Raw genomic sequence first — 13,648 nt, 5'->3', positions numbered from 1 at the left:
TCTTGTAAAAGGATGTCGACCGGGTGATCGGGGCCGGTTTGGGACCGGACGCTTCGCAGCGGCAGCTAAAACTAGACTCGTAGCGGCCTTTGGTAAATTTTTACCGGTCATTATACCGGCCCTTAAAAGATTGTCTAAAGACCGGTCCCATTTCCAGGTACTTTTAATCGCTTAGGGGGTCACATATGACCCTTCTTTTATCGTGTCTAATTCAAATACCAGAAACTACAGGAGACGTTGGAAGTCAAAAGGTTTTGCTTTTAAATAAGAGCGATATCGTTTACTTACTCATCAATTTTAAGTCACAAGCTTTTTCACATTGGATTGACACGGATGTGGAGCAAGATTGTTCAGAAAAAAATTCTTTGTTTATTCAGCACGAAATTTAACACAATATAACAATAGGAGACATCGACCTGATATAACACATGTGTCTGATATGAAACGGGAACACTTAGGCAAAACTAAAACCTTTAAGAATATTCATGATGAAATGAAAAAACATATCTACTAGATATTTTTAATCAGAAATACACCTTTCCCGAATTGTTATTTAGGCTTTTTGACTTTTTTGTTTTAGTGTTTGGATGTTTCCATTTAGTTTCATAAAATCGTAGCAAAACTAAACAAATGAAAAAAGAATTATGAAAAAAGCAATTCCAGTTCTTGAGTTATTTTGATTTTAGATTTCTTTATAAACAATAGAATTACTTGGAAACGAGGCCGGGCTTTATGTTTCAATTTTTTCAAGTAATTTCACCGTGAACAAAAACAGTCATAAAAATTGACAGAAAAAAGCTTTTTCAATATGGTTTGAAGACCTTCGAAAAATACCAAACAATTCGGGAAAGGTGTATAGCGATTCACTTTCGATATGAAACGTATAAAGCATATTTAGGTTTTTTGACCACTACGATTTTCAATTACTTATTGTTTATTGTTTTTTCTAATGTCTGAATTGGTTGTTTCGCATGCTAGACTACAATGCATACAACTTGTTTTTTAAATTTCGCAACAACATTTATGTCCCTTTAAAAGATCAATTCATATTAGTAGAAGCTAAAATTTGTTAAATAGTGTTTGGTTTAAAAAATTTATGTAGATGAATTATGGATTTTGATATACAAGTTTCTTTTTATAAAAGAACAAACTATATAAGAACATAAGGCTTCGATGGCCAAAATTTTAAGAGCAAGTTAAGAACATTTTCAGGCTTTGTGGACTCTAAAACACCCTATTTCTTAGGGAAAATGGTCAAAAATATTCACAAAATAATAATATTTAAAACATTTTTTAAGAACATTTTTAGTCTTAAAACTGAAAAAGTTAAGAACATCCAAAGGCTTCAAAAATGTTGGTTGATCTAATAAAAAAAACATGTATTACCATGTCACCTAAATACTTTTTTTAAAACAAAAAACACATTCACTCATCGTTTTTTATAATGAATGTGGTTTAGTTTTTCAGAAAAAGATTTAAAGTGAAAATAAATCGAACGATACTGTAAAGTAAAACAGAGAAGAATTAAAAAGAAAAAACAAAAATGGAGAAGATTTTGATCATTCGAATGTTACTGTTAATAAACTTTTTCATAATGGATTGTTTTGGACAGCAAAACCCACATTTACCATTCCTAAAGTTTAAACATCTTTACAACCACGCTGCTATTGATGGTCCTCAACCTTGGTTTGATGACCAAGTACCATCAAAAGATCATTGCTTTGGCAAATGCCTTAAAAACTTCACACACTGTGAGTATCTCCAATATAAAGAGATATCCGATACAACATGGTGGTGTAAGCTGTATGGAGTTTTAACCAATGTATCAGATTACTTGGTATCTACAGTTGGAGAAATATTGGCATCAGCAGTTCATCAGAATATTGATTGTCAACACTGGAGAGACCTTGGATATGAAAGTGGTGTCTATTATATTTATCACAATCGTGTCAAAATACAAGTTAAATGCAAGATGGATGGTAGCAAAGGGTGGATAGTTATTCAGCGAAGAGGTGATGGTTCTGTCAGTTTTGATAAAACATGGGATGAATATAAAAATGGTTTTGGTGACTTATCTTCAAGTTTTTGGCTTGGCAATGAAAATATCCATTTATTGACGAGAAATCGTAATATAGAATTACGCATAGCCGCAAATTCTTTTTCTAACGGGTGGAGGATACTGACGTACAATGGGTTTTATATTGAAAACGAAAATAAAAAGTATAAACTACACACTGGCAATTTTTCAGAAGGTACAATACTAGATATAAAAAACGATTGGTTAAATCATGACACCATGTTTTTTACCACAAAAGATTCGGATAATGATGGAAGTCCATCTGAAAATTGTGCCGAAAAATATGAAGGTGGATTTTGGTTTAAGAACTGTTATACAATAAATCCGAATGGGCTTTACTCGGAGACGGAAACACTTGCTATAAGAAGGAAGGGTATTGTGTGGAAAGGATGGCTTGGTGATGAAAAAGGTTTGAAAACTATCTTAATGTTTATCCGAAACAACCCGTAATAGCCACTGACCTTTACATATCCCTGGCCCACCATCTTTGATCGAAGTTTTTTTGAAAGTTGGTACCCGCAAAGAAGCCATTGTAGTGTTTGAAACTTTGCCTAACGACAAACGGCGCAACATCTTTAGCGAAACTAGATCTAGCGCTCTCTCCGTAGGTGCCAATTTCAAAAAAACTTTATCATAATATTTTGCTTGGCCGGCATTAAGTAACTTGGCCCAGGGATATATAAAGGTCGGCGGTAATAGCCAGTATCAACCTGACAGTAGCGTGGTGACTAAAATTCGGGCAAACTGGGGAGGCAATTTTAGAAGATTTTGATTTCGCAGCCCCCTACGAAAAGTATATATCTTTGTAAAAATTACGCGAGCGAAGCAACAAAAAATTTCAGAAAGAGAGGGGTGAGAGAGAGGGGTCTTTTGTGGAAAGGGGGAAGTTTTCAGAAGGGGGGTGGGTTAGCAAAGTTCTTTGAACCCATCTTTCTAAATTTCTAGTTTTGCAGTCTCGGACTGGGTTAAAATCCTAAAAACTTTACCACTTTTCACAAGGAATACTACAAATAGACTCAAAAGCAGCTCTTTTCAAGAGAGAATATGCGATTATTTTAGTTGATATGAGTGGTGCATAATGTCTTCAAAGTGGGAAAATATCACGATGACACCGACTTTGAAGGGCGTTCCATCAAATTTTGAAAAGGGGTAGAACCTAGATTAGGGGGGGGGTTGCTCTATACAACCGAACTATGAGCGAGCACGAATATTTTGGGGCATTTTCTCTCTTTTTGGCCGAAAACTGGCTTATCTGAGGTGTAAAAGAGCAAAGAGGCGCCAAAATTAGTAATCAGAGGCGTTTTTTTTGCGCCCTTTGTATTTCGGCGCCCCAAAAAAAATCATACACTGGGAGAGACACTGGGTTGGAATGTACCGTCAAGGGATTGAACCAAAGAGATATAGCCACAGACTAAATAGGAATCTTCAATATTTTTTAGGCAAGCAAAAACGTTGCCTTAAAATAAGCACCATATTTTAGATGACTATGGTTGAATCTAACACTTTCTTTGTTTTGCCGTTTTACATTTCTAAATGTTACCTCCAAGCCAGTGTTCATATAGACCTTGCAGACCGCGCAACAGTTATGTGGGATCTAAATGGGTTCAAATCATACATAGAAAAGTCAACGCTAGCCATATAGCCTTCGCTTATATCTTACTGGATTGAGCCCACGACGACTTTGGGTATCGTAGCCGAATCACAGATATCTTATATAAAACACTAGATAGAGCTATTTCAATCTTTTCCAAGCCATGGCAGGTGAAGCAAAATAGTGCGCCATCTTTGCTGAATATAGACCACAGAATTTTTCTGACACTGCAATGACTTCAAAATTTCAAGGGTCGCGCAAGCTAAATCGTCACTTCAATCAAAGATGGCGCATTATTTTTCTTCAAATAGGGAATGTCTCTCAATCTAGTGGGTATTATATAAAATATCTGTGAGCTGTATGCACTACCTTTACGACCGTAGCATGAAGATAGAGCATCCAGCTACGGTGCACAAGGTTGTGGGTTCGATCCCCAGCCGGGTCATACCAGTTCCCAAAATGGTACTTGATGCCTCTCTGCTTGATGCTCAGTAACTAAAGAGACGGATCAAGGGTAAGTGGAGAAATCCAGGGAAAGGAGTGGCGCCCTCCCCTACCTACGGGTAGACAGCTATACGAAAAGGGAGCCTTCGGACCGCCCTCAAGCGGTCGCAGACTTACTTTACTTTACTATATCGCTTACAAGCATATACCTGAATAAAAGTCAACAAGGCCCATTCCAATAGACATTCTGCATAACACAATTCTGCATGAAGCTCCTCTATAAACAAAAAATATGTAAGTGAAGAAGAGTAAAAAATAATAGTGAAATACGTGGTATGCGAAAATCTACTAATAGTGAATTTTCTTTAGTTCCTTGGGAATCTACTCTTAAAAGGAAAGGTAAATTCAAATGTTGCTAAAGGTTACACCGATCGGCTTCAAGACCAGGCTATCATATTATAATGAACTTTAATTTAGGAAAAAAAACAATTTATAATTTGATAACCTGATAACAGATGGTCTTAATTTTTTTAGGCACACTTATGAACCCATGAAGGCGCTTAAAAATTAACTATCTGAGGAAAATAGCCACTTTTATAACAATAATCGGTTTCCGTGCCTCAATGTCAAAAATTGAACTTTTCCTCTGATACCTGGTGATACGGCGCCCTATTTTCGAGTATATTCATCATGCAACTTTGTTGTCATTCCCAGTCCTATTAGACGAGTGCTGTCCTTACAAATTTAAGATTTCACACATGTTTTTTGTTATAAACAAGTGTCTGTCCCAATTCCAGGCTGGCATTATGCATAGCATTCTATTGTTCTCAAACAATAGAGCCATTGCTAAGGTACCAAAAACTAAGCCTGCATATGCTTATAAACGTTATGCTTATAAAAGAAAAAACATGTATTCGTGAAATCGGTTGTTTTCACACGTCCTTTTCAGAACTTCACAGTGATGAGCAGAAAATAATCACAATCTGATTTCAGGATTTATAAATTTAATTACCCTCTGTAAAATCGTTGTATGACTGTTTTGATACAAAACTCTGAATCGTCTCTCCCCAAGAATATTTCTTGCGATACCTAAAAGAAAAAAAACAACAAAAAAATACATTTTTTGATATCACGTCTTATTATTTTAAAATTTATAAACAAAGTATGTATAATAAACTTCACTTTTTTATTATTATTAAATTATAATGTAAGAGTTTTTTTTTCTCACTTTTTCACTGAGCACAGCATCATTGTATTTGACATTTAATATTTATATATTTATTTAATATTTACGTTTAGGAGAGAACAATTTGATTAGTTGTTTTACAGGTCCGCATGACCCTGAGATTCCCAAAATCGAAATTTATTTTGGTAGTACATTTTTATTATCATTTCTTTTTATAGACTCCAAAATATTCAATATTTTGCTAGTTTTTCAAAGAATTTTATGTTCCATTTTTCATTTTATCCATGAATTCGACCTTTTTGTGTCTTTTTGTTTTCTATTTCACAAGATGTAATATTTTTGCTGGCCTTTCAGGAGATTTTATAGATGAAATTCTACTTTTGTTTTTATTTTTTGCCGACCGACCGACCCTCTTTTTTGGGTAGCTTGGCCCGTAAAACAACGTATCAAATTAGCCTTGCCTTATATGAAATAATATTGTAATAACGGACATTATTATTATGTATACATAATATCATACTTATCACACAAAATTGAAGCATCTTTGACTTTCTCATATGCTAAAGCAATCAATTCCTGAAAAATGAAATACCATTAACTTTTCTACAATTTGTCAACTGATTGGACTCTTCCAGACAATGTTCGTACATGGGGGGGTGGAGGATATAGTGTTCTGGGGGGTAGTGTAAAATCTACAAAATTTGCCTTGTCCAGGGGGTAAACTTTTGCTCTGTTTGAGGGTATTTTTTAATGTCCGGGGGGTCAACTGATGCTTGTCCGGGGGGTTAGACTTGCTGTCCGGGGAGTCAAAAATCACAATGTCCGGGGGGGGGGGGGTAAATTTCCAAAAAATGTTATATCCTCCATCCCCATATTCAATCTTTGAGCCATTGGAGAAAAAAAACAAATAAAATTATCTTTTCAAAATTAAGAGCTAATAATTGAAGTAGCAAAAATGGAAAATACAAAATTCGTATTACATTTTATGTCCCTTTATAACTAAACACTTTAGAAGACATGAAAAATGGTCTGTAAAATATACACTTACAGGCTCATAAGTCAATACAGCTTGAAGATATGATATAGTCCCTTTTGAGATAGCATGATACATCAGATCTCCATTTCTAGAAAAAGAAAATTGAATTTGAATTGGATTTTCACCACCATGAGCTTATGTGATTGCAAAAATAAGAAATTCGATTTAAGAACAAAATAGAGCAACCACAATTTGTAATGAATGAAGATTTATTATGAAAGTGAATACAATTTGGCCAGGGAATGGGGCACTCATATAGTCTGACCCACGGCATGTGCCACCTTTAAGGGTAAGTCTTTTAAAAGATAGACTTTAAGGTTGTGTTTTGGGGACAATGAAAGTTTTACTTACTTGGGTTCGATAAAGTCTTTGGCTTGGTTGAATTTGTTGGATAAACATAATGAAAGTGCCTCATTAGCGTTATGTATGCTTTCACCCAGAGGTGAATTTGTTGACATTGACATTGGATGTGGATATGCTTGTGTTTTTGTTAATTGCACAAAATATCATATATATTTTAATTCAATTATAAATTTTATCAAGTAATTGTGAATAGTATGTAGCACTAAATGTATAAAAAAAGTGATTTTTAAAAATCTAGAAAAATGTGAAGATCTTGTTGTCAGAATTACCAAATCAGCCTTTCTTTCCCTGCCTTTCTATGTAGTATAAACTGGCGAAAACAAAATAAATAAAGTTCTTTTTTGTATCATCTGGTATCATACCTCTCTCTCTCTGAACCTATAATCAAGTGAGAATACCTTTGAATTGAATCTGATATTGCTGCTGTTATCATAACATGTAATAATAATTTATTTTCATTAAATTATCGATTTGTAGCTAGTTAAATGTAAAGAGGTGTTTTGAAAATGTTTATTATGTGTAATAAGTGCTATTCTTTACCTTTGGAGGATTTGCAAATATACTGCGGCGAAATATAAAGGTATATGTGCTCAGAAGTAATCTTCCTTTTACTCCAGAAGCCCAAGCGTCTTGCTCAATGATTGGGAAAGTTAGCTTTCACTGATGCAGTGAGTAGGGGCACTGGGCTATATTAAAGAGACCTGGAAACTGTCATCGGCGACTGATGGGTAGGATTCACCATCTTTACCTCGACCGTAAGATGATGATATAGTTGATTTTTTAAGGTCGTTAACTCCTGTTCAAACTGACGAAGCTTTTCATTGCAATGAATTCTGAAGAAGAAAACTATATGTAAGTGCAACCAAGGTTTGCGTCACTAATAGCAGCGGTCTTTACTGGAAAATAAAGAACGCTTGAGTGTTGAGAACCAATCAGAACAACATATTTCACCTGTATTAGACCAGGTACGTCACAACCAGTTAATAAATCTTTACATTGCAAACATGAAATAGTCTACAGCATCTTTATTACATCTTATTCGAAAAACAGTGAGGAATGCCCCAAAACTTATTCTTATTCTTTTAAAGGTAAAGTATCCTTCTACTACAGGCTGCTCTCAAAGAATATTTTACCTGTTCCTTAATTTCTTAGTGACACTTATTAGAAGACCTTTTCTCACAGACCCATTGGGAAACAATCTGATAAGGAAATTCCTCACCACAAACTATTGTGCTATTTTTTCCATCCCCACTAAAATTTCTGGATATAAAACAATGGATGTCAAATCCTCGAGATGAGCTGGAGTTTTTATAAGATACTTCACTAATTGGTCATTTGAAGTAATAGAGATGACGCGTTCTTTAAAAAAAGTAATGAAATCAACTTAACGACCAACCAAATCACATAAGAGCTTGTAAAAACTCCAGCTTGTCCCAAATCCTCAGCCATAATAGTTCGAGAGCTGTCGGCCTTTTTATTAGGTCATAAGCCTCAGAATTTTAACCATCCTCGACGTGTTTGCCGTATCGAAAACTGTCAAAAAAGTTTTGTCAGATCGAATACTAGCGGTCTCTTTGATCTCCACGAGCCCAAAAAAGAGGTCAAAAAAGGGCTTAAATTTAGGTCATGAGTCTCATGGCTAAAATTTTACAGGTGATTAGTACAAACCTTAAGGACAATGAAAATCGAAAATCTAACCAAAAAATCCGGTTTCTTGACCTGGTCAGATGCCCAAAAAAGAGGTCAAAAAAGGACCTAAATTTAGGTCATGGCTGAAATTTTACAGGTGATAAGTGCAACCCTTAGGGACAATGAAAATCGAAAATCTAACCAAAAAATTCGGTTCCTTGACCTGGTCAGACGCCCCTGAAGTTGAAGAATTTGAGAATTTTTAGGGGGTCGAAAATAACCCCCCCCCCTATTAGACGAAACTTTCTATAGCGCTTGATCTACTCAATATTTAGAGATGAAATTTGGACAGTGTGTCCATAACATCCAATTACACTTTGTGGGAAATTTATATCATTATTTGATGACGTCATTGTGTTGTTTTAATTCAATTTTTTTATATATCAGATGCTCCCTTTTTCTTTCTCCAGCAGTGTGTCCATAACATCAAATTACACTTTGGGGAAAATTTAGGTCATTTTCGATGCCGTCATTGTGCCATAATGACGTGATCAGTTGCTCATCAGTAGCTCATCAGTTGCTCAAAATGGCCAAAAAGGGACTCATTTTTAAGCTTTTTTTTACCTTTTACTCATTTTATTTGGCAGATACCCCTTTTTCATTCTCCTGTTATCTCTTTGGGCTTGTAAAAAATAGCCTGTTTGAAAGACGTGGCGCCCTGGGTTTCCTCTTACACACCAGATGAGTTTTGAATCAGTGATTCAGTATTTTGTTTTCTCTTACCTGTTTCTTTTCTTTGATATTGAAATCTTCCCTTATGCAGAACTTCTACTTAAGTGAAGAAATTTTTGCAGAATTTAATTTCGCGGTTTTTTGACAAATCCACGTTATTAAATTCCGCCGAATACTAATATTCTCAAGATTTGAAAATCACCTCTATCCACTTAAGGTAAATAATGGGAGCATCTTTCAATTTATAAAGATTCCTCATTACGAGTCGTTTTGAAAAAGAGACTAGGATTGGTGTAATACATCTCTGGGTTACAGCATTTTCAAGTCGTCGTGGAGTGACTCTAAATTTATGGATCCCACAACATTTTACCCAATACCTAACTAGAGTATATAGCTTTTTAATTATAGATGTACGCCATTCTATGGTTTGATATCATTGCGCGTAAATGACGCCCAAATTTGTGAATATCGACAGCTCTCGAACTATAAAAAACATGGGTATATCAATCCCCATCGAGTTTTGGTCCGTTATTTTTCCCCCACTGGCTGATAAAATCCCACCGGACATCCATTATTTTGGATACTACAACCATAGCGTCCTGGAATTTTTTTTCAGAAAATAGGAAAAGGGGGGGGCAAAATGGTTTTCAAAAATCTAGGGGGGGGGTAATCAAAAGGGGGGGGAGAAAAAATGGCCCCAAAAAGTCTAGGGGGGAGAAAAAATCTGGGGACATTATTTTTTTCTAATGTGGAAATCTTTCTGGTGTGGCCTATCGCTTTGTGAATAAATTGATTGGAAGTTATCTTTCACTAGCAGTTCATTTTTAACTTTTCATTTCACTCTGTGGAAACTTTTTTTCAATTTTTCATTGTATATATAACAGAGATAACGTGAATAGAAGCATCAAGAGCAAATTGAAAAAAAAAATTTCTAGGGGGGGGGGGGGAATTTTTTTTCAAATCTCAGGGGGGGGGGATTTAAAAGGGGGGAGAGGGATTTTTTTCCATTTTCTAGGGGGGGGACCAACCTACTAGGACACTATGACAACTTCTTAGTATACTATATTAACACCCCCTTCTCACAGACCCACTGGGATCCTTTCCCACTGGAAAGAATTGCCAAAATATTGTCCCCAGTGAAAAATTATACTCCAATTTTTGTCCCCACTGAAAATAATCTAATAAATAAATCCACGCTGCAAACAATCATCATGCTATTTTCCCATCCTCACTGAATTTTCTGACTTGAAAACAATGGAATTTAAATCCCCATCCATAAAAATATGGAAATATCAATCCCCATTGATATTGAGTCTGTCATTTTTACCCCCAGTTGCTGACAAAATCCTACTGGGTCTGTGAGAAGGGGGTGTCAGATAAAATAATAAGACATCAGATTTTACAATATGGTCTTAGGGTACAGCACTTAAATCATATATACTGTGTTATTTGGTAATTCTATATTTGATTGCTTTCAATATTTTTGTAACTGGTCTTGCGTTTGAAACACATGTCACAGGTCAATGTTGACAGGTCAGCTTTAATTACTGTAAACACATAAAAGAAACACTCACTGATTTCAAAATCTTATTTTAAAGGTATTCGATCAACTTTTTGAAGGTCAAAATCTAACCTTGTGTTTTTGTAAAGCATATCTTAAACAAATATGTTTTACCTCAAATAGATTTTCAATTGCTCTGCAGGATTTGGCTAAGGGTTTTCATCTTTAAATCCCTCCCCTTTGTCATGTCCTGTCAGAAAGTAGATTTGAATACTATGGTCTATAAAGAATGCGTGTATAAGATGGTTTTTTATCGTTATGCTAACCATTCCCATCTCACTGAGAATCTTCTTTGTATACAGTGTATGGTGATAAAACCCTTGATTTATAAGAGATATAGATAGATAAAAAGTTGATTTATTTATATTTACCTTTTGTTACTTTATTTTCCCACTTAACAGGATGTAGAAAGAGGATTTCAGATAATTTTGGAATCAATTCTTTTCCTGATTTTCATGTCTGAACACCAGGAAGTTGAAAATATATATTGTGTAATTAATTGAAAATCTCCTTGTTTTGTTGTTTGAAATATGATATCTAGTACTTCCTTGGTACAGCCCTGTTTTTTCATCCACCCAAAATTATTTCACAAGAAGTATGTTCCTTTCCATTCATTTTTGAAGTTTCATTTTTGAACATTTTGCCTGTTTTTCCTTCCTCTAAAAATTTCACTTTTCTCAATCACGGCAGATCACAGTGGCTTTTAGAGGACTACATTATTATTTGTCTGGTCTGTAATTTTGATGATTCCTTTGAGCATTCCTTTAGCAGAGTAGTTGGTTCCACTGCATCTCCAAATACAGCATTTGTATTACCTTATCAAAGTGCTTTACATGGAAACCAGATAAATAGACCTTTTGCTAGACGTGATGTCATGTTTTTAAATAATTAAAAACTCCAGCATCAGAACATAATAACACTAGAAAGCATAATTACTATTTTTGTCTTTGTTTATCATTGTTTTGATAGGTACTGTAACATATGTGTTGTAAAAATAAAACATCTGTTATTTGATGTCATCATTAACAAAATTTATGCTGTCCCTCTTCTAATTCTGACACCCACCTTTAGAGCTGGAGGTTAATAGGAAGGTCGGAATTTTGAATTGATTTCTTTTTTTCTTTATTTCTTTGGTTAGTGATGGTCAGAGGAGAAAACATATTTTTCAATCAGTGATTCTGATTGATGAAGGATGACTACATTAGACCAACTTGTAGGGTAGCGGTTTTAACAATTTCAACTAGAAGCTTGCTCTAAAATTGAGATAAAAGGTTAAATTTTTGTTTTGATTTAACTTTGTATTTTAATGACCAGACAGGTCATTCATTTGAGGGCTATGCATATTTGCCTCCACTGATGCAAGTTACCCGACTTAGGTTTAGGTTTAAGTTTTTTTTTGCTTTTGCATTACTATTTACAGTAAATAAAAGCCTGGGAGTGAAAAGAGCTCATAAAAGGGAGCTTTCTACGCCACTCACCAGTATAAAAACCTTTTAAAATATTACGGGAACATTTTTGTATAAAGTCATAAACTAAAGGAAGATCTGTCTCAGGGGCATGATAACGTTAATATACACACACAAATAAAAATCTAAAGCAGCAATAAAAGAAGTTTGAAATAAAATAAAGTAAAATAAAATAGCTCAAGTTATATAACAAACCAAATGAAAAATAGTATAATCGATAATCATTCTATTGTGTTTTATATAACCTATCTTTTAGGTGACTACAGAGGGAATGTGAAGATAATTCAGCAATGTTGTAGAAATCAAGTTGATGCCACGCTAAAGGGGCATGGAACATGACAGGGCAATCAGCTTTATTAGAATGAATAACAAAGACGCTGTTTTTGTCATTACGGTTGGTTGGGTTATCGATATCATGGGGGCGAGGATGGCGAGTGAATAGATCAATTAATGATTTGCTTAGATCTTTTTTTTTAATTTATGTACAACTTTACAAGCTTCAAGTTTAAATAAACTGTTTATGTTTAGTGCTTTGAATTCTAAATTGAGTATGAGATTGTTTTCATCCTTGTTGTTAATGAATGTATGAGATTTAGTAATAATTTTGTTAATTTGGTTCAGTCCAGGGGTTTCAGAGCTTCCCCATGAACAGGCTTCGGCATAAGAAAAAAGAAGGCGTGTGATCATCGCACGCCTACATAGTAATTTTTAGTAATTTAGGCGTGCGAATCATGGCACGCCTTATTTTCTTTAGCCGTGCGATCGCGTGCGATCTTTTTTTTCTTTTATTTTATAAACATCATTACAATGATGAGGCACAAACTTTTGAACAATTCCTAAGAATGATCTTTCTTTTATCTACATAAAAACTAGACAACAGGAAAGAAGAAAGTGTATATTAATCTTCATATTTGAAAAACAAAAACAGAAACCAAAAGAGCACTGAATAATCAAGAAGGAGAATACTTTACTTTAGGAAAACAAATGAGAAGAAGAATCATGCAGCAAAAGTAACTTTTAAGAAGAGCTAGTTTATTGTCATAAACCAACGACCTCATTAACATAGCATGCGAGAGGGTAGGAAAAAGATTTGAGAGAGGAAAAATCATACAGCAAAAGTGATTTTTTTTTAAAGGTTTTAAGCCTTGTGTCCACTCCGGATAATTTTCAATGGATCGGTTTTGATCGGAATATTTTGGTGAACCGATCCGGACAGTTTTGCAATATCCACTTCAAATTTTCTGAACCAGATTCTTTCTGTTTACAATATTTATACAAAGAAAATTTAATTAGTTTAATCTTCTACAGATGTTCTATTGTTTGAAATCAATAGAACCGTTTCGATCCGGCACGGATCGCAAAAAAAGTTGAAAAAATCCAACTTTTTTTCTATCCGTTTGGACCAAAAACACGTGAACATTCGAACCGTTCACGTGAAACAAATATGAAGCAAATGGGTTGAAGATAATCCCCAGAACAATAGAAACCGTTCCGAACCGTACCGATCCGTTGAAAATTATCCGGAGTGGACATATGGCTTTAGAGAGACGAAAAATCGTGCAG

The 13,648-nt window shown here is 34.7% G+C and overlaps 1 protein-coding gene across 1 annotated transcript in view; it reads right to left on the bottom strand.

Moving 5' to 3' along the window:
- The window catches only part of LOC136799634 (tetratricopeptide repeat protein 39B-like), a 35,235-nt gene extending 28,334 nt beyond the window's left edge, over positions 1-6,901 (bottom strand). The window contains exons 1-5 of the mRNA XM_067056359.1: positions 6,686-6,901; positions 6,347-6,422; positions 5,819-5,874; positions 5,125-5,201; positions 4,322-4,389 (exon numbers count right to left, since the gene is read on the bottom strand). Coding sequence (XP_066912460.1) covers positions 4,322-4,389; positions 5,125-5,201; positions 5,819-5,874; positions 6,347-6,422; positions 6,686-6,798 — 390 coding nt within the window. The 5' untranslated portion in view covers positions 6,799-6,901. The remainder of the gene's footprint in view (positions 1-4,321; positions 4,390-5,124; positions 5,202-5,818; positions 5,875-6,346; positions 6,423-6,685) is intronic.
- Positions 6,902-13,648: the final 6,747 nt, after the last annotated feature.

This window comes from Clytia hemisphaerica, unplaced genomic scaffold (assembly GCF_902728285.1).
Source record: "Clytia hemisphaerica strain Z4C2 unplaced genomic scaffold, Clytia hemisphaerica genome assembly, whole genome shotgun sequence".
NCBI lineage: Eukaryota > Metazoa > Cnidaria > Hydrozoa > Leptothecata > Clytiidae > Clytia > Clytia hemisphaerica.
Note: the sequence above shows the minus strand (reverse complement) of the source record. Positions and strands in the feature narration are given on the sequence as shown.